The sequence below is a fragment of the Indicator indicator genome, chromosome 3, assembly GCF_027791375.1.
Source record: "Indicator indicator isolate 239-I01 chromosome 3, UM_Iind_1.1, whole genome shotgun sequence".
Lineage (NCBI taxonomy): Eukaryota > Metazoa > Chordata > Aves > Piciformes > Indicatoridae > Indicator > Indicator indicator.
In genome coordinates, this window is record NC_072012.1 from 11091252 (window position 1) to 11118469 (window position 27218).

General features: G+C 51.4%; 1 protein-coding gene across 1 annotated transcript; it reads left to right on the forward strand.

The window, feature by feature from the left end:
• Nucleotides 1-26386, forward strand: GDI2 (GDP dissociation inhibitor 2). The gene is made up of 11 exons (XM_054399536.1): nucleotides 1-66; nucleotides 11884-11991; nucleotides 14232-14331; nucleotides 15921-16055; nucleotides 17528-17726; nucleotides 18693-18824; nucleotides 19399-19498; nucleotides 20691-20862; nucleotides 22200-22344; nucleotides 23094-23148; nucleotides 25498-26386. Exons 1-11 carry the CDS (start codon nucleotides 22-24, stop codon nucleotides 25651-25653), a joined length of 1347 nt encoding a protein of 448 aa, XP_054255511.1. The 5' UTR covers nucleotides 1-21; the 3' UTR covers nucleotides 25654-26386.
• The last annotated feature ends 832 nt before the right edge of the window (nucleotides 26387-27218 follow it).

Sequence of the window (27218 nt, forward strand, 5' to 3'; positions counted from 1 at the left end):
TCTTCCCTCCCCCGCGCCGCCATGAATGAGGAATACGACGTGATCGTGCTGGGCACCGGCCTCACGGTGAGGAGGAGCCGCCGCCGCTCGCCCGCCTGGGCCTCAGGCCTGCCGCGGGCGGCCGCCGCCCTGCCCCGCCCCGCGGTTCCCCCCCCCCACCCCATCCTCCCCTTCCCATTAGAACCTGCCTGCTTCTCGTCCCCAACACTCCCCCCCACCCCCATCCCTCACGCCGGTGCTGATCCTCGCTTCCCTCCAGGCGCCGGTGGCCTTTTGCCCGTCTGTCACCTGATTGTCACCCCCCCCCCAGCCTCGGGGGCTGCGCCCCCCCAGCCGGTACCCGGGTCCTGGTTCTCTCTCCTGGATGCTGGGTCCCTTCCCTAGTGTCTCACCTGATTATCATCCTTCTCCATCCCAAGCCCTTGTGGCTTTTTTGTCCTTTTCTTGTTCTGTCACCTTACCGTCATAGCCTTCCTCCCGCCAAATGGGGTGCCTGGGTTCCCCCCTCAGCCCCAACTATTACCTTGGGGTGCCTGTATGGCTTCTGCCTTCCCCCCCCCAATATTACCCTGAGTACGCTTCTAAAATATTGTCCCGGGGTACCTAAATTTCTGCTCCTCCTTCCTGCCCCCCTCCCACTATTACCTGGGGGTGTTTGAGTTTCTACCCTCCTTCCCCCTAGTATTACCCTGGCATGCCTGGAGTCCTGTTTCCCTATCCCAATATCACCCGGGGGGTTTTAGGTTTCTACTTCTCACCCCCCAAAATATTACCCTGGGGTATCTGGGTTTTTCCTTCCCCTCCAAATACTGCCCTGGGGTGCCTGGATTCTGTTCCCTCCCTCCCACCCCAGGCATATGGGTCTTTACCCCTACCTAATTATCATTTCTCCCTCACCACTATTTCACCCGCTACTGCTTTGATCCCTCCCAATCCCCGTCTTGGGTCCTTTCCCCCCACCCTAACTAGACCCCATGGGCTGAGTTCTGGGTTTTTCTGGGATTATAACACCCCGTGATTGGATTTGTGCCCCAGCCCCCCCCCCCCCCCCCGCCAACCCGGGGCTGAGCCCATCTCCTAGGAGGCCCCCTGATCCCCGCTTCTCTGCTTTGGAGGGTGTGTGCATGTGTGTTGAAAGAGGCCCCAGGAAATGCAGTTGTTTAGCAGAGGGACAACAGACAATAAAACGCCAGCAGGGATTTACTGCTTGCTTTTTATTTATTTGATTTATTTATTATTTGCTTTTCCCCTGCACCTCCCCCTACCCAAAACCCGAGGTGGCTGCAGGTCCACCATGGAGCTGTGCCCTTCCCAGAGCTGAGCTCAGCTTAGGGTGGAGGCAAACCTGGTTTATCCTCCCCCCCTCCCTTTCCTTCTCCATCCCTGCTCCGCCTTTGCAGCCTTCGGCTCTTCATCCAGCCCTGACTGCAGCAGGAGGGGGATGGGGAGGCGGGCGAGTCCTGCGCGCCTGTCAAATTTGTCCAATTACCATCCTCCCCCCTCCAAAAATCACATCCTTTCCTATGTTGTCTTTTCATCTCAGTCATCCCTGAGGAAAGCTGACAGCTAATGGCGGTTGGGGGGTGCTGCAGGGAGAAGGGGATGAGCCACGGTGGGGCTTTGTCCTATTGTGGAGCATGCAGCACTGCTGGCTGCCGATGTAGGGGAGTAAAAGAGACATAAAAATGGCAGAGCTGCTGCTTGTGAGGTTTTCAGGGGATTTCTTCTGGTTCCTGCCTTCCTTCAAGCATGGACACCACTGCAGGTTGAGAAGGGAGATGAAAGGTGGATTGCAGGTTACAAATAAGAGGCATTGTTTGAGGAAGGAGGGGGTGGGGGGAAAGAAAATCCAATATGGAGGAAAGGTTTTTTCCCTTGCTGTTAAATAGCCTTTCCTGCTGTTTTTTCCTCCTGCTAATGGGAAAAGGTGACTAGACAAAGAGAGATCTTTGGGGTTGGCCCTGAGGGATCTCCCCCACTTCCCCTAGGCATGGTCATTAGAAATAGATCTGCTTCCTACTGTGGTTTTTGGTGCTGTGATTGATGGAGGCGCTGCCATCCATCCTGTCTGCTGACAGGAGCCGGGCACATGGCTGCTGAAGGCAGATCTGGTTGGTTATCATCATCATTCCCCTGTTTTGAGTATGGGAATAAGGGCAACAAACCCAGGATGTGGCACAAAAAGAAATGTTGCAGAGTGTGAGAAGCATCTTCCCAGCTACTCCCCTAGGGTAAACCCAACTTTCCTGGTTGCTTTCATTCCTTTCTCTCTCAAGGTCTTCTTTGAGGCAGGAAGAACGAATTAGGAGCTGAAAGCTTCATGTCTTTGAGAGGGAAAGCTGCAGTTCTGTCCTAAAACCTGTTTCTGGCTCAGCCAAGCAGGGAAAGGGGCTTTTTTGGGGAGGTGAAATTATAATGAGCTTCTAGTGAAGGGGCCTCAAATAGATTCCCAGTTCCATTAAAATGTAAATTTATGCTTTAGAGTGAGCTGTGGTATCAAGTTGGTAAGCACCCTGCTTAATCTCCAACTGACAAATGCCAATGTAAATTTGACAAAAGGCCTCTTGTGAAATCACTCTTAAGACAAGCTCATGCTAATGATCAGCAGTTGAGTTAAAAAGGAATAAATCAGGGCCCTGTCTTAAGGTACTGCTTGACCAAACTCCACAGCCTGAAAGCATTCTGGAGTATTTTGCTTCTGCTGTGCAGAGTTTACCTCTGAAATACCAATTAGAGCAGGATGGGCTTCGTCTTGAGTTGAGCAGCTTGTGTGGAGAAGTGAGTGAATGGAAACCAGAAGTCCTGGTCCAGCCAGGACATTCCCCATCCCCATTCCCCATGGTTGGCTCAACCATGGTAGATCATGAGTAGTGTTGGAGCAGAGCCTGGTTCAGCCTGGGCTGCAGAAACTGTTCTTGTAGTCAGATAAGGCATTAAAGTGGTAGCTTGATGGTTGCTACTCCAGCTTTGGTGTGGTGGCAGAGTTGGGCTTCCTGAGGAGAAGGAACTGGAAAACATGCTGCGTAAACACATTTCTGGTATTCCTTTCCTTTCCTTTTCCAAAGAGCTGTCATGAAACTTATGATGATTTCAGCCAGCCTTTCTTTCAAGCTGGCCCTTACAGGTGGGCTGTAGTGGTGGAGTCCTGTCAGGCTGTTGTAGCTCAGTGAGCTTGTCTCCTATCTGAAAAGCTTGACTTGCACCTCAAGTACCAGTCTTGATGCTGCTGGAACAGAGTGAGCTAAACTGGGGGTCTCATTTGAGCACTGTGCCTCTCTACCAGGCTACCTGCTGGGTTGTGCCCATTTTATATCATGTCCCGTGAGAGTTACAGTTGACTTGTTCCAGCATCTGTCAGTAGGACTGGTACAAAGCCCATAAAATAGCTGTAGGACCATTTTGGAGAGGTGACATGCACATAAACCCCACTGTTGATGGATCTAAGAGCACAACGTGAATATTTCAGGTGCTAATCTCTTCTTCAACCAGTAAGGAAGAGCTCAGGCAGCTTTAGGACTGGGGTTACTGGCACTAATGTATTTTAACTTTTTCCTTTATCTATGCTGATTGGAGACCCCATTGCAGTGCCAATCTTGTAAAGATGTCTTAGCACCACTGGGAAAAATAATCCCAGAGTATTTTTAATCCTGAATTACTGCTGATAAGACTGCTTCAAGCTTAAATGAAGTGTAATTAACATCACAGTGTGCAGATGAGAGCTGAGATCCTCTCAATCCTGTGCATTGAGTGGTGGTGAAGTGTTATGCTATGGGTGCTCACTACAGGACAGGTGTTTGCAAGGTGCTGGTGCATCTGGCTGTTCTGACATGGGAGCTGGTAGGTCTTCCAGCTACTGTATCCTGGAGGTGCTGCAGGGAATGGCTCCTCCGAGTTGCTCAAGTCTTACAGTCACAGAATTGTTTTGGTTGGAAGAGACCTCTAAGACCATCTAATCCAACCATTAACCCAGCACTAAACCATGGCCCTCAGCAATACATCTGCACAGCTTTGAAATCTGTCTGGGGATGGGGACTTCACCACTGCCCAGGGCAGTGTGATCTGGGCCTTGACCACCCTTTTGGGAAGGAAATTGTTCCTCATGTCCAACCTAAGCCTCCCTTGGCACGACTTGAGGCCATTTCTTACTGTCCTATCATTTGAACATCTCCCAGACCAAACCATTTTGGAGTTTGTGCAGGAGCACAAACCTTTCCTGGTGCAGTTTGAGGCACTTTCTTCTTGTCCTATCACTTGTTCCTTGGGAGAAGAGAACAACCCCACCTGACTCCAACCTCTTTTCAGGGATTTGTAGAGAGTGAGGAGCTCTCCCTTCAGCCTCCTTTTTTCCAGGCTCAACAACCCCAGTTTCCTCAGCTGTTCCTCACAAGACCTGTTCTCCAGGCCCTTCACCAGCTTCATTGCCCTTCTCTGAATATGCTCCAGCCCCTCAATGTCCTTTTTGGAGTGAGGAGCCCAAAACTGAATGCAGGATTTGAGGTTTGGCCTCGTCAGTGCTGAGACCATGGGGACAATTGCTTCTTAATGTCTTTGAGCTCCTTGTCTTGGGCTTGCTGTGTGCATCGTGCATTTCAGCATCCTGTCCCAGACCTACTGCACAAACCTGCTTTTAATATGGAGGGGTAATCAGCAAAGCTGGAGAATGTCTTTCCAGGCTGGAGAACACCCAGTGTTTTTATTTTTCAGACTGGTGTTTTCATCTCACTTTCAATTTCCACCTCTCTGGTCTGGAAATGGCTTGGTGCTTGCTCACCAGGAAGTTCAGGAGTGGGATGTTGTCCCCTGTGACAGCTGTTTGTTATCTTCTTTCTGTGCTCCAGACAATGTGGGTTATTTGATTTGAATTTTGGGTATAATTAAACTTATCTTGTTAGTCCCAGTAGATGAACACTATGTTCCTGCTGGGTTTTCTCTGGTTGCAGGCACTAATCTTCTTACCTGCCAGCTGCCTCCACCAACCTTAAAGCTGCATAAGCCTATTGCAAAGATACACCTTCACTTTCTGAAGGACCAAAGTAACCAAAGTCTGCTTCAAAATAGACTTAATTGTAGAGACACCAGCCTCATGGCTTGAAGAACCTACATAAAAAAAAAAAAAATCAGAGTGACTTCTAGGTCCAAGTGGAGTGTCACTGCCCTTTGCATCATCCCTTGGTTGTGCCAGTGCAGCAAGTAGTTGCTTTTACTTACAGCTAAGCAGAGCTTTAAGTCTTGCTTCTTGGAGTCTGTTGTAGTAGATGGATTCCATCACAGAATCATAGAATGGATTGATCTGGAAGTGACCATCAAGATCGAGTTCCAAACCCCGTGCCATGGGCAGGGACACCTCCCACTAGACCAGGTTTCTCAAGGCCTCATCCAGCCTGGTCTTAAAACACTTCAGGGATGAGATGTCCACAAATTCTCTGGGCAGCCTGTTCCAGTGTCTCACCATCCTCCTGGTAAAGAACTCTTCCTAATGTCCAATCTAAATCTCCCCTACTCCAGTTTCAAATCATTGCCCTTTGTATATCACCACAGGACTTACAAATTGTCCCTCTCCAACTTTTCTGTGGTTCCCTTCAGGTACTGAAAGGCCACTATGGGGTCTCCCTGGAGCCTTCTCTTCTCCAGACTGAACAGACCCAACTCCCTCAGCCTGTCCTCATAGGTGAATATGAGGTGGAATAGCCTGGGTGATGGTAACAAGCTGTGTGCAACCTCTTGCTCACCACTGGTCGGACCCTGTCTAAGAAAGATCTCTTGCTGTGCCAGAGCGTGTTCTCAGAGGGCTTTTGCACAATGTTTTGAGCAGAGTCCTCCCTTTAGTCCTGTTAGATGGCCCTGCATTGGCTCAAGTTTCCACCAGTTTGAGCCTTTCTGAGCTGCTGCCCTACTTGGAGAAGGTCCATGTAAACCTTATTGCATCCCTCAGTCACTGAGGGCTTCTGCGTGCAGAAGGTCCAGTTGTGAGCAGCTTGTGCAAGCAGGGGAAGAGCTGGTGGGCTGAAACAAGCATGGGAACACCAGTATCTCTTGAGTTAGCAGAGTCTGGAGAAGAGCAGGCTGAGGGGAGACCTTGCTGCTCTCTGCAACTCTCTGAAAGGAGGTTGTGGTGAGGTGGGGGTCGGTCTCTTCTCCCTAGTATCAGATGATAGAATGAGAGGAAATGGCATCAAATTGTGCCAGGAGAGGTTTAGGTTAGAGATTAGAAAGAATTTCTTTCCTGCAAGAGTGGTCAGGCACTGGAACAGGCTACTCAGGATGGTGGTGGAGTCACTGTCCCTGGAGGCGTTCAAGAAACGTGTGGAAACGGCACTTTGGAGCGTGGTTTAATGGCTATGGTGGTGTTAGGCTGATGGTTGGACTCGGTGATCTCAGAGGTCTTTTCCAACTGACACAACTCCATGATTTTACCCCTTATTCCTGTTTTTCTTCCCCATGGATTCGTGAGGAACATCCTGTCTCTACCTCTCTGCTGCACGCTGCTCTCTGCTGCTGCGCTCTGCGGCCATTTGCAGCAGCCGAGCTGCGCCGCAGCCAACATCGATCGGTCTGACTTGCTCTGTCATTCATTCAGCAGCAGAACAGCAGCAGCCCTGGGGAGCCTGGTGTAACCTGAGCTGCCTGAGCTGAGGATTCTAGTGGCACAACGTGACTGTTATTTGTACCAGCTGTCATTTGAGGTGGAGGTGCTCAACCTCAACTGGATACCTGGAGTTCTTCCCTGCTCTGTCTTGATGCCCTTCCCACTGTCAGCAGCAGCTCAGTTTTACCCGTTTGTGTGCTGTTGATATTTATAGTTTATGTGGCCAGCAGGTCAAGAGAGGTTCTTCTTCCCCTTCTGCTCTGCCCTGGTGAGGCCACATCTAGAGTATTGTGTCCATTTCTGTCCTCCCTCAGACAGGGATATACCAGAGAGTGTCCAACAGAGGCTGTGAGGGTGGTGAAGGGGCTGGAACATCTGTATGATGAGGAAAGGCTGAGAGGCCTGGGGCGGGAAGGAGATCTTGTTAATATTTACAAATATCTGAAGGGTGGGTGTTGAGAAGGGGCCAGTCTCTTTTCAGTGGCGGCCTCTGGTAGGACAAGAGGCAATGGACACAAACTGGAACACAGGAAGAAGGAACTTCTTTACTTTGAAGATGCTGAAGCCCTGGAGCAGGCTGCCCAGAGAGGTTGTGGAGTCTCCTTCTCTAAGAGACTTTCAGAACCCATCTGGATGCCCTCCTGTGTGACTTGCCCTAGGTGATCCTGCTTTGGCAGGGGGATTGGACTCTATGATCTACAGAGGTCCCTTCCAACCCCTACTGTTGTATGATTCTCTGCTAATACTATGAGAAAGACCCAGATTTGAACTCTGATGCTTGCCCTTTTCCATTGCAGTTTAAACTCTGTCTTTGTCAGCTCAGGCTGTTTGTTTTCCTTGCTCCCTGATCCAAATGACATCATGACACATGAAGCAGTTCCTAGATGCAGACTGGTTGCACCAGTGCAACCAGAAAGGAATTGCTGAGCTGGGAGGATAAATCTATTGTCCCTGTCGTGTGTTTTATGACTGAGCTGTTGCCTCATCAGCTGTGAAGGGAAGTGAGGGTGAAAGAATTTGAACACTCCACGACTCTGCGGTCAGCCTGGGTGATAGAATGAAGCTGTTCAGTGAGTCTGGGATGAAAAGGTGTCATGATACCTCCATCACCATAATGGGTGTGAATTAAGATGTAAAAGGTGCTTAAGACATCTTAAATCTTCTGCTGGGACTCAGATTTGCTTGAGAGGAATGCTGGCATAGAATCATAGATTTGTTTTGGTTGGAGAAGACCTCTAGGATTGAGTCCAACTGTCAGCCTAACACCACTGTGGCCATTAAACCATGTCCCAAAGTGCCATGTCCACACGTTTCTTGAACACCTGCAGGGATGGTGACTCCATCACCATCCTGGGCAGCCTGTTCCAATGTCTGACCACTCTTTCAGGAAAGAAATTTTTTCTGATATCCAACTGAAACCTCCCGTGGCATAATTTGAGGCCATTTCTTCTCACTCTAGAGAGACCAACCCCCACCTCACTCCAACCTCCTTTCAGGGAGTTGTAGAGATCAATGAGGTCTCCCCTCAGCCTCCTCCAGGCTAAACAAGCCCAGTTCCCTCAGCTACTCCTCACAAGACCTTTTTCTCCAGACCTTTCGCCAGCTTCATTGCCCTTCTCTGAACACACTGCAGCACTTCAATGTCCTTGCAGGCAGGGTCCCAAAACTGAACCCAGGATTCAATGTGGCCTCACCAGTGCTGGGTTACAGAGGCAGTTTGGGCAGGCAAGCTGTGTAAGAGATACAGGCTCATTGGGAAGCAGCGAGTGAAGTAAGCTGAGAAGATAGAGCAAGAAATGCTTTGAAGCTTCTTCAAATGGGTGAAGGAAATCAGCTGACATCTGGACATGTTGCAGAATGTAACTTTTGCACCCTTGAATTGTAACTTCATCCCTCTGATTGATACTTCTGTTGGTTTGAAATCTTCCTTGGCTTCCTCATGGCTCAGCTCCAGTGTGGACACTGGCAGTCTTAAACTACCATCTGGCAGAGATGGTCTGCCAGGTTTTTGGAAGATGTTCCAGGGAGAATAAAACAGTCAAACCAGAGCCTTCTCCTAGAGCTCAGTGAAGTGTGGTTTAACTGAGATGATGATGCTGGCTAGTGGAGATGCACTTGGTCTGATAGTCAGTCCCATGTTGCCTGTGGTAAATCATTAACATCTGAACTGACACCATAAAAACCACCTCTGCTTTCACTGATATGGTTCCTTAGCCTCAAAGGGCTGATGGTGCTCTCAAGTAGGGTCTTAACTCAGAGTATGGTGCAGTTTTGTCTGCTATAGGGGTCCTCTGCTTTCTTCAAGGTGTGGTGAAGCAGTGGAGGGACATGAGTGATCTGGAGTCTGAGGAGGTATGGTGCTGGAAGGAGCAGCTGATGGGTCATGCAGAAGTTTTGTGGAAAGCACTGTGGGTAATTCAAGATCTGTGGTGACCATGAAACCTTGCTGTCACCCATGACTGTGAAGTCTTCCACAACTTCAGGGATTAGACTCAAGAGTGTCCCATTCTTGTCATGCACCAGGCAGGCAGCTGCAGCTTTGTTCTTTAGGGCCTTGGCTGAATTTTTGTGGCACTTTGGTGGTAACAGGCTGCTCAGCAGTGCCTGGCTCTCCTAGCAGAGAAGGTTTTTTCCTGTTGCCACCTGGAAGTTCAAAACTAGCAAGTCCTGCCAACCATCCATGCACCTACAGATGTTGAGGGAAAAAAAAAAAGAATCATGGAACACTTTAGGTTGGATGGGACCTCTAAAGGTTATCTAGTCCAATCCCCCTTCAGTCAGCAGGGACATCTGCAACAAGAGCACGTTGCTGAGAGCCCCAGGCAACCTGGCCTGGAATGGTTTCAGGGATGGGGCATCTACCACTTTGCTGGGCAACCTGGGACAGGGTCTCACCAACCTCAGTGGAAGAAATTTCTTCCTTCTCTCTAGTCTGGATCTCCCTCTTTTACTTCAAAACCATCACCCCCTGTCCTGTCACAACAGGCCCTGCTAAAAGGTCTGTCCTTGGCTTTCTTCTTGGCCCCTTTAAGTTCTGAGAGTTCCCAAGAAGGTCTCCCTGGAGCCTTCTCCAGTCTGAACAACCCCAACTCTCTCAGCCTGTTCTCACAGCAGAGGCTTCCAGCCTTCCCATCATTGCTGTGGCCTCCTCTCACCCCACTCCAACAGGTCCATGTCACTGCTATGCTGAGGGCTCCAGAGCTGGCCCCAGCACTGCAGGTGGGGTCTCAGCAGAGCAGAGTAGACAAAAGACCCTCCTGCAAGCTGTCTTTACCATGAGTTTGTCTTTGGCTGATGAAGTTGCAGATAGCTTTAAAAGCTTCCTTTACACTGAGGATTTAGCAGGGTTAGGAATTGCAAGTCAGGGAGGCAATGGAGGTGTTTTGCTTTGAGTGGTTTCCTAGAATTGGAGAATGGTTTGGGTTGGAAGGGACCTTTTAAGGTCATCTACTCCAACTTTTCTGCAGCAAGCAGAACTGGAGCAGACTGCTCAGAGTTCCATCTAACTTGGCCTTGACTGCTTCCAGGGATGGAGCAGGTTTGTCTGAGTGAGGTTCACTAGTGTTGCCATGACACAGGTTGAAGTAAAGGTCCTGCATGTCACAGCAGGGAGGAAGTGACGCACGAGGGGGGTCCTGAGTACTCCACAGGGAAAGATGCACATGGAGTACCTATCAAAGAAATTCTTTATAGTGAGGGTGATGAGACACTGGAACAGGTTGCCCAAGGAGGCTGTGGATGCCCCCTCTCTGGAGGTGTTCAAGGCCAGGTTGGATGAGGCCTTGAGCTACCTGATCTAGTAGGAGGTGTCCCTGTCCATAGTTGGGGGAGGGGGGTGTGGAACTAGATGATCCAACCTGAGCTATGAAGGATCTCATGGAGGTGTAGATCTTTGCAAGAAGAGCCACAAGCTGCTAATTCTCTTGAACGAACATCTCCTGGGCAAGGAGATGTGCAGTGGTGGCATCTCTCAGCAGCTGGATGTGGGGTTTTAGAGGCTGAATAAAACACAAGGTGAGCTGTGGCTGGGACCTACAAATTAATGAACACTGATGGCGAATGAGAACTCAACTGCAGAAAAGAAAGAGCAGTAAAAGCTCCACCATAAGGTCTCCTAAACATGCAGATCCTCAAGTTTTTGTTAAGCTCTTAGGCTTGTGGGTGCTGGGTCCAGTGACCGGGTTAGTGGCAAAGTTGTGTTTTAATGAGGATTTAGCTCTGCAGATTCTTAGCTGGCTCTGCAAGCTACAACTTGTGTCCCTCTGCAATTAGCCTCTTGGAGTGGTGTTCAGACATAGCAGCTGATTGCTGCTCCAAGTAATCCTGGTGGTTTTAATCTCAGCTGGCGCATAGCAAGGATAGCAAAGTGTCTGCTGAGGTGATAAACCTCCTGGGTGGCTTCATGTTAGTTTTTGTGACCTCTGTGAGCAGCTGTTGACTCTTGTGCATGTCTCTAGGTAAGATATCTTCTCAGAATTCCAGCATAGTGGGGGTTGGAAGGGACCTCTGGAAATCATCCAGTCCAACCCCCTTGCTAAAGCAGCAGCACCCATAGCAGATTACCCAGCATCACAACATCCACATGGGTTTGGAATTTCTCCAGAGAAGGAGGCTCCACAACCTGTCTGGGCAGCCTGCTCCAGGGCTCCACTACCCTCACAGCAGTGAATTTTCTCCTTATGTTGAGATGAAACCTCCTGAGTTCCATTTTTGTGCCCCTTGTCAGTGGTGTCCAGTGACAGGGCAGGAGTCAGGCTGCTCTTCTCCAGGCTCAACAGCCCAAGGTCTCTCAGTCTTTCCTCCTCACAGAGATGCTTCAGGCCCTTCAGTATCTTTGTAGCCTCCACTGGACTCTCTCCAGTTCCCTGTCTCTCTTGAAGTGGAGAGCCCAGAACTCCAGCTGTGGCCTGGCTAGGGCAGAATTGTGCTCCTGCTGTCACCCGTAAGTGGTAACTGGTGGTTTAGGAGTATAGAATTTCCTCATCTGGTCCAAAAGCGTGAACCTCCCAGAAATGCCCTCAGGGGAGCTCAGGTGGAGTGGTTCACACCTCTTGGTTGGCTCACCCAGAGGAGACAACAAGCCTAGTAAGGGGTTAATCTCTGTCAGCTAGAAGGCTTTGGGTGCACCTCGTAATTCTGCAGCGAGGCAACTGGTTGGGTTCTTTCCAAAGGATTCTGCAGGAACCTTCCCATCTAGACATGCTGCAGGCTGTCTGAACACGCTCTGTGGGAGAACATCCTTGGGCAAAAGGAGACTCCAGCACAGCTGACACCTCCCTTGCTTCCTCTCTGCCTAGGAATGCATCCTCTCCGGGATCATGTCGGTGAATGGAAAGAAGGTTCTCCACATGGACCGGAACTCCTACTACGGAGGAGAAAGTGCATCCATTACACCTCTGGAGGATGTGAGTACAGAGGCTGACACCCACCTAGTGTCTCCTCCCTGGCACATAAAGGGACCTTATCTCCAGCACTCCTAATTTACTCCTAGGGGCTTTCCTTTGAGTAGGAATGCTTGACAAGAGGTTGGACTAGATGATCTCAGAGAGCTCTTCCAAGCTCAACAGTTCTATAGTTCTCTGGTGCTTCCACAGCAGATAACAGTGGGGGAGAAGCCTGTGTCTTTGTGTTTGTACTTGGTGGGTATTGCCTGTAGCTGCCAACCCAGAAGCACACAGCACTTAGAATCGTTTTGGTTGGAAGAGACCTTTTAAGATGATTGAGTTCAACCATTAACCCAGCACTACCAGGTCACCACTAAACCATGGCCCTCAGCATCACATCTACACAGCTTTGAAATCTTTTCAGGGGTGGTGATTCAACCACTGCCCTGGGCAGCCTGTTCCAGGGCTTGACAACCCTTTCCATGAAGAAGTTGTTCCTCACATCCAACCTAAACCTCCCCTGGTGCAACCTGAGGCTGTTTCCTCTCATTCTATCACTTATGTGGGAGAGGAGACCAACCCCCACCTGGCTCCAACCTCCTTTCAGGGAGTTGTAGAGTGCCAGGAGGTGTCCCCTCAGTTTCCTTTTTTCCAGACTAAACAGCCCCAGTTCCCTCAGCCACTCTTCACCATACCTGTTCTCCAGACCTTTCACCACCTTTGTTGCCCTTCTGTGGACATGCTCAAGCTCCTCAATGTCCTTCTTGCAGTGAGAGGCCTAAAACTAAACCCAGGATTTGAGGTGTGGCCTCACCAGTGCCATGTCCAGGGGGACAGTCCCTGGTTTGGTCCCCAACCTGGCCCTGAGGGACAATCCCTGCCCCTAGCCACAGTACTGCTGCTCCAAGCCAGGATGCTGGTGGCCTTCTTGGCTTCCTGGGCACACACGGATTCATCTTCAGCCACTTGACCAACACCCACAGGTCCTTTTCCATCAGGCAGTTTCAGCCATTCTGCCCCCATCCTGGAGCATTCCTGGGGTTGTTGTGACCCAAGTGCAGGACCCAGCACTTGGTCTTGTTGAACCTTATCCTATTGGCCTCAGCTCATTGATGCAGCCTGGCCAAATTCTGCAGAGCCTCCCTGCCTTGAAGTAGATCAACACTCATGCCCAACTTGGTGTTGTCTGCAAACTTACTGAGGGTGCCATCATATCACTCGTCCAGATCATTGATAAAGACATAAACCAGAACTGGCACTGAGCCCTGGGGACCACCACTTGTGAGCGGGCACCAACTGGATTGCACTCCATTCCCCACCACTCTTTGGACCTGGACACCCAGACAGTTCTTAACCCAGCAATGCCTCAACCCATCCAAGCCATCAGCAGTCAGTTCCTCCATGAGGATGCTGTGGGAGGTTCTGCCAAAAGCTTTACTTGAAGTCCAGCTAGACAACATCCACAGCCTTCCCCTCATCCACTAAGTGGTCACCTTGTTGTGCATGGAGATGAGGTTAGTTGAGCAGGGCTTGCCCTTCATAATCCAGTGCTGACTGGGCCTGACTGCCTGGTTGTCCTGCATGTGCTGTGTGATGGCACTCAAGATGATCTTCTCCATGACCTTCCCTGGCACTGAGGTCAGGCTGACAGGAGCTTTAATCCCCCACAGCCAGATGTTAAAATTTTGGCTTAACTCCTGCTGCCCTTGATGGCCTGCATTTGTGTCCCCTGTGATGTTACACTTGGTGCTTGGTCTGTGAGGACTTGCAGCTAGATAGATGCCACCTCGTGTGGTCGCTGCTTACATCCTGCTGTACCCCCAAAGCTGTTGGTATGGCTGATTCATGAGATGTCAGGAAATGGCTCCTCTCCTTGCTGCTCAACCAGGTTAAGCACTTAGGTTGATGACCATGATCTGGGATAGGGAGAATCCTGCCTTCTCCTGAAGCAGATGTTTGGAGCAGATCAGCTACCTTAAACAGCATTTTGGTTCAGAAGGTCAGCAGTTCCCAAGCTTCAAGCCTTGGAGAGAGAAAGGCCAGAGTGATGGTGCCTGATTCTTGCTGTAGGGAGACCCTGCACGTGTTGTGTGTTGCATCCAAACTCAAGCGGGAGCTGAAATGTTGCCCAGAAACTTGCTGTGAACAGCTTAATGTTCGTCTTGAGGAGATGTGGGGGTGGAAAGTGTCTACATGTGTGGGAGAAATTATACCCATAGTTACTTCCTCTGCTACAACACACTTTGTGTTCTCTCTTGAAGCTCTACAAAAGGTTTAATCTGCCAGGAACTCCACCAGAATCGATGGGGCGAGGAAGAGACTGGAACGTGGACCTCATTCCAAAATTCCTTATGGCTAACGGTAAGTGCGAGCTGAGCAGCTTCCAAACCTGCTTCCTAAGCTTAGCCTCATGCCACAAGCACCACAGCTTCTCCTCTGTAGCATGTTTTGGCTGTGGACCTTTCCAACTGAGAAGCTCCTGCTTGGAGCACGCATCACTGGTGTGTCTGGAAGGCCTGAACATCTCTTTTCCAGTGTCCTCTCTGACCATGAAACACAATTTCTAGCCAGAGTTACTGCCATGAACTTGTGCCTTGTGGTTATTCCATGGCTTAGGAAGAAGTGGTGGGTTTCATGGTGTCCTTTAATCCCCTTTGTTCCTGTTTTCTGGCTTCCAGACACAGGCATCCCTTAGTGGTGCTACAAATTCTCAGTCTTTATGCATTCCAGCACTGGGAAAGGTCTTCTAGACCAAACCCACTCTTGGTGAATTGGTTACCAGTTCAGGCAAGTCTGGGGCAGCTCCTTTTTCCAGACACCAGCCAGTTGCTCCTGGAATCTCTTGTCTGTGAAGCACGAGGAGGTAGATGTGCAGTGTCAGTCCACACACAGGTTTAGTGCAGGAGAAGACCTGATACAAGATTCCAGTCAAGGTTTGTTTCCTCTGGCCTCAGCTTGCACTGTGGTGCATTTCTAAGGGACAGCAGCCCACTGGGGGTTTGACAGCTGGTGGGGACAATAAGTGGACATGTGTTGACCTTTGCAAGCTAGCAGCTAGTTTGTGGTTAAGTTGGCTAGACAAGCCAATGTGAAACCAATGTGATGGGTAATCATCATCATCATGAAGGTGATCAGAACTGGGACGCCTCTGCTGTGAGGACAGGCTGAGAGAGTTGAGGTCCTTCAGCCTGGAGAATTGAAGCTTCCAGGGAGACCTTCTGGTGGCCTTTCAGTACTTAAAAGGGCCAAGAAGCAAGCTGGGGACAGACTTTTTAGCAGGGTCTGTTGTGACAGGACGAGAGGTAATGGTTTGAGGCTAAAAGGGGGGAGATTTAGACTGGAGAAAAAGAAGAAATTCTTCACTGTGAGGGTGGTGAGACACTGGAACAGGTTGCCCAGAGAGGCTGTGGATGTCCCATGTGGAAGCATTCCACATCAGGTTGTCTGGGGCTCTGAGCAACCTGCTCTAGTCTGAGATGTCCCTGCCCACAACAGGGGGGTTGAACTAGATGACCTTGAAAGGTCCCTTCCAACCCAAACCATTCTGTGATTCCATGACAGCTAACACTTAGGTCATGCTAGATGTGAATAGAGGATGAGGAGCTGCTGTGCTCCAAAGACATAACCTTGTTTATCATGTGGAGTGTGATGGAACTACAAGGAGCAAAGAGCAACCATGCTCTGCAGTGGATTAACGTGCTGCAGGATGGCTTTTACTCAGGGGAGAGCTGCAAACTACAGGAGTGAGAAGGAAGCCGTGAGGAGCCTATAAAACTACCTCATAATTGCACTAGTGAGTACCTGCCACACCTTGTCTGTTACACCAGGGTGTAAGAGCTGTGTGTGGGTTGAACGTGGTGCTGCCATTGAAGGGTTTGCTGTGTTGGAAGAACTCTCTGTCCCCCTGGCTGTAGACTAGCTGGTTGACTTGTGCCAAACCTCCTTTCCAGGTCAGTTGGTAAAGATGCTGCTCTACACAGAAGTCACTCGCTACTTAGACTTCAAGGTGATCGAGGGGAGCTTCGTCTACAAGGGAGGGAAGATCTACAAAGTTCCTTCCACTGAGGCAGAAGCTTTGGCATCCAGTGAGTAGTTGCCACCTTACTTACTTCCTCCTGAGGCTACCATCTCTAGACAAAGGTCTCTGCCACCCACATCTCAGGATGTCCTGTGCTTATGTAGGAAAGATCTTGATGCTCTTTCTGTGGTGCTGTGTGTAGACTCCATCTCAATATCAAGCCATGCTTAGCACAGATGTCTTCCACATCTCTTCTGGCTTCAAACACCACTTAGAGTGTGAGCCTCGAGCTTCCTGAGCCTTGATTTACTCTTTTCTTGGAGCTTTCAAGCTGCTCATTCTGTGGCTCATCTGGTGAGAATCTGGCAGTACTTAACCTCTGCGGGAGGTTACGTCTGGGGCTTCTGCTCCCAGCTCTGCCATAAGCATTTCACGTTGGGCCCTTGCTAGGTAGGATTTGTGTATGAAAAATGTTGGTGACATTCATCAGCAGGCAGATAGGAATGACTGCTTCCAACCTGTGGCATCTACCTCCAGTCTGAATGGTTGTCTACCTAAATTTCACCTTTCTGATCATTCCTAGTTGTGTGCTGAAATAATTAGGGGGTAGCAGAGGGTGGTCCAGGAGCTTCAGATGTAGCATCAAAAGTCTCCTGATAGATTGAATCCTGGGAATGAGGCTCTTAATACCTGGCTTGTTAGTATCTTGGAGCTGTCTGCCTGGCAGATACTCTTGGTGATTGTGAAGTAATCAGGTGTTCCTTCCATTTGGCCACATTGCTGTCTTGTAAGTGGTCTCCTCAGACTCTCACTGGCAGATAGCAGGAGGTGCCTTTGGTGCTGTCTCTACATTCATGTTTCAACAAGTCCAATCTGGCTTCTAATCCATGTAAAATAAACACCCTCACAGCACCTGCTTGTATCTTGGTGAGGAGAGCACAGCAGCATTTGCTTTGGTGGAGCTTGGATCACCACTGAGTCTGGTAGATGCCAAACACAGGTCTCTGCTTAGGGAAGATCAGGTTGGGCTTTACACTGAGCTAAGCAGAAACTGCTCTCCAGGCTTTCCCTCAGCTGGAAGTAGCATGTAGAAGCCTCCAGCCATGCCTTGAGAAAAGCTGGTGGTACCACCTCTTGGTCTATACCAGGACAGGTCTGTGTGGAGGCTTAGGGCAGGTGTTGGTGTGGAAGTAGCACATGTAAGCCTCCAGCCATGCCTTGAGAAAAGTTGGTGGTACCACCTCTTGGTCTATACCAGGACAGGTCTGTGTGGAGGCTTAGGGCAGATGTTGGTGTGGAAGTAGCACATGTAAGCCTTCAGCCATGCCTTGAGAAAAGTTGGTGGTGTAGCAGCAGGAGAGCTGCTTCATGGCAGATGCTGGTGTCTCCTGCTTGAACAGAGACCTTGGTTAGAGTGCTGAGGGCCAGGTTCCAGGTGGCAATGGGATGTGGGAAGCAGCTGACAGTTGTTGCCCAGGCATGGCAGTGGAAGAGCCCCTGAGCAGCTGTGGGGTGCTGAGAGGATGCCCTGGTTTGCAGGCCTGATGGGCTTGTTCGAGAAGCGCCGCTTCCGGAAGTTCCTGGTCTACGTCGCCAACTTCGACGAGAACGACCCCCGCACCTTCGAGGGCGTGGACCCCAAGAAGACCACCATGCGTGATGTCTACAAGAAGTTTGACTTGGGGCAGGATGTCATTGACTTCACAGGCCACGCTCTGGCGCTCTACAGGACTGATGAGTAAGTGCTGCCTCTGCTGCTTCCCCTGGATGTGCACTCACTGAGCTTGGAAGAGACCTTTCGGGTCATGGAGTCCAACCACTGACCCAGCACTGCCAGGTCACCACTAGCCGTGGCCCTCAGCACCACATCTGCTTGGATTTGAAACCCCTCCAGGGATGGGGACTCCAACACTGCCCTGGGCAGTCTGTTCCAACCCTCAAGGGGAAGAAGTTGTTCCTCGTGTCCAACCTAAACCTCCCCTGGGGCAACCTGAGGTCTTTTCCTCTTGTCCTATCACTTTTTCCATTGGAGAAGAGACCAACCCCCACCTGCTTCCAGCCTCCTTTCAGGGAATTGTAGAGAGCCACGGGGTCTCCCCTCAGCCTCCTTTTTTCCAGACTAACACCCCCAGTTCCTGCAGCCACTCCTCACAAGACCTGTTCCCCAGACCCTTCACCACCTTCGTTGCCCTTACCAGAACATGCTCCAGCTCCTCCCTTCCTTCTTGCAGTGAGAGGCCCGAAATTAAACCCAGGATTTGAAGTGTGGCCTAACCGTTGCCCCATCCAGGGGGAAAGTCCTTGCTCTGGTCCCCAGCCTTGTCCGGAGGGACAATCCCTGCCCCTGGCCACACTGTTGCTACTCCAAGCCAGCATGCTGGTGGCCTTCTTGGCCTCCTGGGCTAGCTGGAGTGCTGATAACCTACAGCACAGGCTCTGAGTGTAGGATGTCCCCATAAATCTTGAAATATCAGGTCCTCTGCTTCTGGGGTTCCTGGGGTTAATGAGGTACCTCCTTCCTGGATAACGCCCCTGGTGACACTGAGCCCTCCAAAAAAGGGAACTTCTAGGGAAGTGCTTGCCAGGAGCAGCTGGGTGGTGAGGAAGGAAGCTTCAGGGGAAGTAAATGTTTTGCTGTCTTGGGTGTGTTCTAGTCCAAGTCTTGGTTCGTGAGACCTTGACCCCATGTGTCTACCCTCTCCAGCTATCTAGATCAACCATGCCAAGAAACAATCAACAGGATTAAGCTCTACAGCGAGTCGCTGGCTAGATACGGGAAGAGCCCCTACCTTTATCCGCTCTACGGCCTGGGAGAGCTGCCCCAGGGCTTTGCAAGGTGAGAACTTTGGGGGTTGGACTCCAGGAGTGGTTTTTCTCAACCCTACTGTGGGACATCAGATGTGTGGAGTCAGTGCTCAGGCTTCCAGACTGTGATGCTGGAAGAACATTTCTGTGGTTGTTAACGGTTCTCTTCATAGGTTCATGGAATAGTTTGGGTTGGAAGTGACCTTAAAGATCATCTAGTTCCAACTCTCCGTGGGCAGGGACACCTTCCACTAGATCAGGTTGCTTAAGTCTTCATCCACCTTGGCCTTGAACACCTCCAGGGAGGGGGCAAAGATGTTGGATTTGCCTACCTGGTGTAGCCTGCAAGTCTTAGACACTGGTAGGACTGTGGGTTGCACTGACCAGATTCTTCTTAGCTGGGGTTAATTCCACCCATGACTTGCTCCAAACACCACCTGATGCCTTACAGAGAGGACAGCATTGTCTAAGTGGTGTTACTTTGAAGAGGTTAAAAACCTCTCATGGGGTATGTCCAAGTGGAACAGAAGCAGGATGGGCTGGAAGGGCTGTTAAGAAGCCAAGGTGGCCCTGAGGAACGTGCTCAGGTGGCTTTGCTCTTGCAGGCTAAGTGCTATCTATGGAGGCACCTACATGCTGAACAAGCCCATCGAGGAGATCGTGATAGAAAATGGCAAAGTGGTTGGTGTGAAGTCTGAAGGAGAGGTTGGTGCCTTCTGATTCTTTCCTTAACCCCCACCCCACGTGGTGCCTCTCAAAATTGAGGCTGTTGGTCTTCTGTCTGAACAAACACATCGGAAGACTCCTCACCGCAGCACTAGGACCACCACTGCTTGGCCAGTTGTTTTGCCCCATGCCAACTTAAGACATGGTGGGGAGTCTTACTCCTCAGTGGGCCCACTCCAGGAGCTGGAATGAAACCTCCATGAGGTGGCAAGGTTGTCTTTGGAATTAATCAGGCTGGTGGAACTGGAAAGGAGCTGCTTGCTGGTTTCTAACATGGGTTTGGAACCAGCTCTGCCTTTTACGTGAGGCATTGGCAGCTCAGAGCTGGCACGGAGCCTTTCTGCAGCTTCTTCTCAACCTGGTAATAGAAAGCTAGGGAGTGTTGGGAGCTAAAAATGCCCTCCCAGCTGGAGCAGGAGCTTCACAGGACAGTCTAGCACTTGCTGGTAGGGTAGTGTGTTCCTTCTGATAATGTGTCCTGGCCAGCAGCAGAGGTGACAATCCATGCTAGAGTGATGTGCCCAAGTGCAGGCAGCCTGGAGGCTTCAAGTTGGACAAATCTGGAACTCTGGGTGTCAAAATGAGTTCTAAGGGGAACTGATGGACTCCTGTCTGTTGGGTTCCACCTTGACTGCAGGCAGTTACGGTCCTAGACTGGGAGGACTGAACTCTGTAGTGTTTAGAGCTTAACCATGTGCTGAATGACATGGAGAAGATGTGATCACGCAGCTGCATGTGGCCTTCTAGGAGCAATGTGCTGAGGTTTGGCTTTCCCAAGTCAAAGTGTCCTGCTGGCAGTGAAATAAGAACCTGATTCAAGAAGAGCCAACTCAAAACTGCTCTTGGTGTTACTCAAAATCACAGAACGGTAGGGCTTGGAAGGGACCTCTGGAGATCATTGAGTCCAACTCCCCTGCCATGACAAGTCCACCTAGAGAAGGTCACATGTTCAGGTGGGTTTTGAATGTCTCTAGAGATGGAGACTCCACCATCTATCTGAGCAGCCTGCTCTAGTCACCCTTAACTTAAAGAAGTTCCTCCTCAAGTTTAGATGGAACTTGTTGTGTTCCAGTTTGTGCCCGGTGCTCCTCATCCTGTCACTGGACACTGCTGATCTGGTTCCTCACCTCTGCCTGTGTCTGGAGGTCACTCAGGGTCTGTGCCTCTGCAGGTGGCTCGCTGCAAACAGCTCATCTGTGACCCCAGCTACGTCTCGGACCGTGTGACAAAGGTGGGCCAAGTGATTCGGGTAATCTGCATTCTGAGCCACCCCATCAAGAACACCAACGATGCCAACTCCTGCCAGATCATCATTCCACAGAACCAGGTCAACCGGAAATCAGGTGTGTGGAGAGCGGGGGCTGCTGGGGCTCACCTCGCTGGGCTTGAGGGTGGTTGTCAAATGGCCTTGAGCTGAACGCATGTTCAGATCACAGAATGGTTTTGGTGGGAAGAAACCTCTAAGGTCATTGAGTCCAGCCTTTAATACAGCACTGCCAGGTCACCACTAAGCGTGGCCCTCAGCACCACATCTACATAGCTTTGAAATAGCTCCAGGGGTGATGATTCAACCACTGCCCTGGGCAGCCTGTTCCAGGGCTCAACAGCTCTTTTGGGGAAGAAATTGTTCCTCGTGTCCAACCTAAACCTCCCCAGGGGCAACCTGAGGCTGTTTCTTTTCATCCTGTCACTTATTCCTTGGGAGCCATCTGGCTCCAAACTCCTTTCAGGGAGATGTAGAGAGCTGGGAGGTGTCCCCTCAACTTCCTTTACTCCAGGCTCAACAACCCCAGGTTCCTCAGCTGCTCCTCACCAGACCTGTTCTGCAGACCCTTCACCAGCTTTGTTGCCCTTCTCTGGACACATTCCAGCCCCTCGATGTCCTTCTTGGAGTGAGGGGCCCAAAACTGAACCCACTTTTTGAGGTGTGGCCTCACCAGATTAGATGTCCAGTGAGATGTGACTCCAGCAGAAAAAGGCAATTTCTGCTGCTCCTGTGGCAGTGTTTGTGTCCTTGTCCAGAAGCCCTTTCAGGCCCTGGCCAGGCTCTGCTTTGTACAGAGCAGTGGTGGGGGAGGCAGGAGAAGCTGGGTGCTTGTGTTCGGAAATCTGTGTGAGGAACCCACTGGAGGAAGTGCCCTGGGCTGGCGGAAGTGGTGAGGAGCCTGAGGGTGCTATAGGAGGGGCTGATGGCTGCATGCAGGAGAACACTGGAACAGGTTGCCCAGGGAGGCTGTAGATTCTCCCTCTGTGGAGGGGTTCAAGGCAGTTTGGATGAGGCCTTGAGTGACCTGGGTTAGCGGGAGGATTTTTAAGGTCCTTTCTGACCCAAACCGTTCTGTGAATCTATGAGAAAGGATTCCTCCCCCTTGATCAGAGGGGTGGGCTGGCTCCTGGGGACACCAATGGCTTTTGGGATTCGTCACAGCCACAGGAAACTGGATTTTGGGGAGCTTAGTGTCATGTTGAGGCTCCTCAGCCAAGAGACAGAGCTGGTAGGGCTGCTGGACAAGTATGGACCTCATTCAAGTGTGGTCCTACACCAGAGAAGGAGGTACAAAGCGTCATGGGAGCAGGGAGATGAGTGTGTGAGGTCGAGGAGGCTTTGGGGCCAGGGCAGCCCTAGTCCAAGGTGTTGGTCTTGCCTGGCTCTTGCTGATCACCTGCTGTGTGTCCCCAGACATCTATGTCTGCATGATCTCCTCTGCACACAACGTGGCGGCACAGGGCAAGTACATCGCCATTGCCAGCACCACCGTGGAGACTGCTGACCCAGAGAAGGAAATCAAGCCCGCCTTGGACCTCTTGGAGCCCATTGAGCAGAAGTAGGTCCTCAGTGAGCCCCCTTTCTTCCTTCTCACCTCTCTGCTGCTTGTGCTTAGGCCTGAGATGAAGGCCAATGAGATCTGAAGGACGCTGGGCTGTGCAGCGGGGTTGGAACTCTGCAGCTTGGCTGCTCAGAGCCATAGAGTGGGGTTGGTTCGAAGAGACCTTTCAGATCATTGAATCCAACCGTTAATCCAGCACTGCCAGGTCACCACTATTCCATGGCCCTCAGCACCACATCTGCAGAGCTTTGAAATGTTTCCAGGGGTGATGATTCAACCACTGCCCTGGGCAGCTTGATCCAGGGCTTGACAACCGTTTTGGGGAAGAAATTGTTCTTCATGTCCAACCTAAACCTCCCCTGGGGCAACTTGAGACTGTTTCCTCTCAGCCTGTAACTTGGAATAAAAGACCAACCCCCACCTGGCTCCAGTCTCCTTTTAGGCAGTTGCAGAGAGCCAGAATTTCTCCCCTCAGTGTCCTTTGTCTAGGCTGAACAGCCCCAGTTCCTTCTGCTGCTCCTCACCAGACTTGTGCTCTAGACCCCTCACCATCTTTGTTACCCTTCTCTGGACCCACTCCAGCACTTCAATATCCTTCTTGGAGTGAGGGGCCCAAAACTGAACCCAGAATTTGAGGTGTGGTCTCACAAGGCAGCGTAGTGCCCTGAAGCACCCACACTGATGTCACCAACACTCCAACCATTCTCAGGCTCTTTTTTTTTTTTTTTCTCCTTTCCCTCTTCCAGGTTCGTCAGCATCAGTGACCTGTTTGCCCCAACTGATTTGGGCACTGAAAGCCAGGTGAGTAAATTCTGAGGGCCTAAGCCTGGAGGGGCTCGGTAGCTTCTGAGGGGGGTAAGCGTGGAGGGGTCGGTAGCTTCTGAGGGGGGTAAGCGTGGAGAGGGTCGGTAGCGTCTGAGGGGCTAAGCGTGGAGAGGGTCGGTAGCTTCTGAGGGGCTAAGCGTGGAGAGGGTCGGTAGCTTCTGAGGGGAGTAAGCGTGGAGAGGGTCGGTAGCTTCTGAGGGGGGTAAGCGTGGAGAGGGTCGGTAGCTTTTGAGGGGGCTAAGCGTGGAGAGGGTCGGTAGCTTTTGAGGGGGCTAAGCGTGGAGAGGGTCGGTAGCTTTTGAGGGGGGTAAGCGTGGAGAGGGTCGGTAGCTTCTGAGGGGGGTAAGCGTGGAGAGGGTCGGTAGCTTCTGAGGGGGGTAAGCGTGGAGAGGGTCGGTAGCTTTTGAGGGGGCTAAGCGTGGAGAGGGTCGGTAGCTTCTGAGGGGCTAAGCGTGGAGAGGGTTGGTAGCTTCTGAGGGGGGTAAGCGTGGAGAGGGTCGGTAGCTTCTGAGGGGGGTAAGCGTGGAGAGGGTCGGTAGCTTCTGAGGGGGCTAAGCGTGGAGAGGGTCGCTAGCTTCTGAGGGGCTAAGCGTGGAGAGGGTCGGTAGCTTCTGAGGGGGGTAAGCGTGGAGAGGGTCGGTAGCTTCTGAGGGGGGTAAGCGTGGAGAGGGTCGGTAGCTTCTGAGGGGGGTAAGCGTGGAGAGGGTCGGTAGCTTCTGAGGAGCTAAGCGTGGAGAGGGTCGGTAGCTTCTGAGGGGGGTAAGCGTGGAGAGGGTCGGTAGCTTCTGAGGGGGGTAAGCGTGGAGAGGGTCGGTAGCTTCTGAGGGGGGTAAGCGTGGAGAGGGTCGGTAGCTTCTGAGGGGGGTAAGCGTGGAGAGGGTCGGTAGCTTCTGAGGGGGGTAAGCGTGGAGAGGGTCGGTAGCTTCTGAGGGGGGTAAGCGTGGAGAGGGTCGGTAGCTTCTGAGGGGCTAAGCGTGGAGAGGGTCGGTAGCTTCTGAGGGGCTAAGCGTGGAGAGGGTCGGTAGCTTTTGAGGGGGCTAAGCGTGGAGAGGGTCGGTAGCTTCTGAGGGGGGTAAGCGTGGAGAGGGTCGGTAGCTTCTGAGGGGGGTAAGCGTGGAGAGGGTCGGTAGCTTCTGAGGGGGGTAAGCGTGGAGAGGGTCGGTAGCTTCTGAGGGGGGTAAGCGTGGAGAGGGTCGGTAGCTTCTGAGGGGGGTAAGCGTGGAGAGGGTCGGTAGCTTCTGAGGGGGGTAAGCGTGGAGAGGGTCGGTAGCTTCTGAGGGGGGTAAGCGTGGAGAGGGTCGGTAGCTTCTGAGGGGGGTAAGCGTGGAGAGGGTCGGTAGCTTCTGAGGGGGGTAAGCGTGGAGAGGGTCGGTAGCTTCTGAGGGGGGTAAGCGTGGAGAGGGTCGGTAGCTTCTGAGGGGGGTAAGCGTGGAGAGGGTCGGTAGCTTCTGAGGGGGGTAAGCGTGGAGAGGGTCGGTAGCTTCTGAGGGGGGTAAGCGTGGAGAGGGTCGGTAGCTTCTGAGGGGGGTAAGCGTGGAGAGGGTCGGTAGCTTCTGAGGGGGGTAAGCGTGGAGAGGGTCGGTAGCTTCTGAGGGGGGTAAGCGTGGAGAGGGTCGGTAGCTTCTGAGGGGGGTAAGCGTGGAGAGGGTCGGTAGCTTCTGAGGGGGGTAAGCGTGGAGAGGGTCGGTAGCTTCTGAGGGGGGTAAGCGTGGAGAGGGTCGGTAGCTTCTGAGGGGCTAAGCGTGGAGAGGGTCGGTAGCTTCTGAGGGGCTAAGCGTGGAGAGGGTCGGTAGCTTCTGAGGGGGGTAAGCGTGGAGAGGGTCGGTAGCTTCTGAGGGGGGTAAGCGTGGAGAGGGTCGGTAGCTTCTGAGGGGGGTAAGCGTGGAGAGGGTCGGTAGCTTCTGAGGGGGGTAAGCGTGGAGAGGGTCGGTAGCTTCTGAGGGGGGTAAGCGTGGAGAGGGTCGGTAGCTTCTGAGGGGGGTAAGCGTGGAGAGGGTCGGTAGCTTCTGAGGGGGGTAAGCGTGGAGAGGGTCGGTAGCTTCTGAGGGGGGTAAGCGTGGAGAGGGTCGGTAGCTTCTGAGGGGGGTAAGCGTGGAGAGGGTCGGTAGCTTCTGAGGGGGGTAAGCGTGGAGAGGGTCGGTAGCTTCTGAGGGGGGTAAGCGTGGAGGGGGTCGGTAGCTTCTGAGGGGCTAAGCTGGAGGAGGTGAGTAACCTCTGAAGGGCTAACCTGGGAGTAACCTTGGAGGGGGTGAGTAACCCCTGAGGGAGGGTAAGCTTGGAGGGGGTGAGGAGAGCAGCTCAAGTGTCAGCTTCACCTCTTTGCAGATCTTCATCTCTCGCACCTACGACGCCACCACTCACTTCGAGACGACGTGCGATGACATCAAAGATATTTACAAGAGGATGATGGGCTCAGAGTTTGACTTCGAGGAGATGAAGCGCAAGAAGAACGACATCTATGGCGAGGAGGAGCAGCAGTAATGAGAGAATCTCGTTAATTAGGAGAAATTGCAAATGGGCTCAATATGAATATTAAGGAACTTAATGAAGACTGTAAGGAAATCCAATATTGTAAGGCCTGCTTTTGTGTAATCCCCATCTCGGAGAGATTGAAGAGCTCTGCACTGGTGGTGATTCCGGGGGTTTGGTTTTTTGTTTTTTTGGGATATCATGTGTTAATGATCTCATCTTAGGGGCTGCTGTCCAGAATCTGGCTTAATTACTGACTTGATTTCCTAACTAACCTCCCTAAAGGGCAGATCCAACCCTCCTGGTTTTTGGTAGCCGTTGGTGCAGATCTTTGCTAACTCACTGACCAAGCTGTGTCTTTACCTTTGTATTCTTTAACCATTTGTAAGCCACCCTTCATAGTTCTGTGCTTCTGGTGAGCTCAAGTAGAAGGTGATACTTGTCACCCAAACCTGATTCTATCAAGGTAAAATAGCAACTCTGAGCACTCCATCATTGTGGACAGCATCCCCTTTATTCCCCTTCCTTCCCCCTCCATCTCTCTTTCCCATCTAACTCTGTGGCAAAGTTGTATCTATCTGTGGACAAAGCCCTCACCACCATCTCATTGTAGCAGCAAAATGTTGGCTTGGTTCTGGGCACAGAACTTTAACCTTCTCCACTTGGAAGCTTCTCAAACCTCTGTTTACATCAGGTGGGACACAGCTGTGCCTAAAAGGCTCCTTTATTATTATTATTTTGGGTTTTTGGGGTTTTTTTGTTTTTTTTTTTTTTTTCTGGGTTTGGTTTTTTTTTTTTTTTTTTTTTTTTTTTTTGGTGTTTTAATCTTAATAAAAATTGAGAGAACAAATTACGGAGCAGGCAACATTGTGGGAGTATTTTTCTGTAGGCTTGGTGGCTTCTGAGAGGATGGACCAAAAATGGCGCTGCGGTATCGATATGACAGAGCCTTCAGCTTCTCCTTGTCTCCTTGAAAAGGCTCCAGATGATTTCTGTACTGCGAAGTAAAGCCAAATTCTGGAAACCAGTCCCAGGCTCTCGTCTGATTCACTTCCACGTTGTGTCGGCAGCAGCTCCGCTCTGAGGTCTCTACAGTAAAGGTGGTGAGGTACTGGAACAGGTTGCCCAGGGAGGTCATGGGTGCCCCTTCCCTGTAGGTGTTCAAGGCCAGGTTGGATGAGGCCTTGAGCAGTTTGGTCTAGTGGGAGGTGTCCCTGCCAGTGGTGTGGGGGAGTGGAACTGGATGATCTTTACGGTCCTTTCCACCCTAAACCATTCTGTGAAATCTGAATCCTCCTGGATCTCCGACTGAGAGGGTTATCTAGTTGGTGGTGCACCTGCTAACTGCAGGGGGTTAGACAATATGATGTCCAAGGGTCCCTTCCACCCCAATGCAGTGTGAAAGGTGAGAGCTGCAGAGCCTTTCCTGCTGGAAACAGGCTCAGGCTTCCCAGCTGACAAACCACTTGGCCAGTTGAGGGTTCCCTAGTTCAGGAAAGACAGGCAATTACTGGGAGAGTACTGTGGAGGCTGAGGTCAACTGAACATCTGTCTGAGGAGGAAAGGCTGAGAGGGAG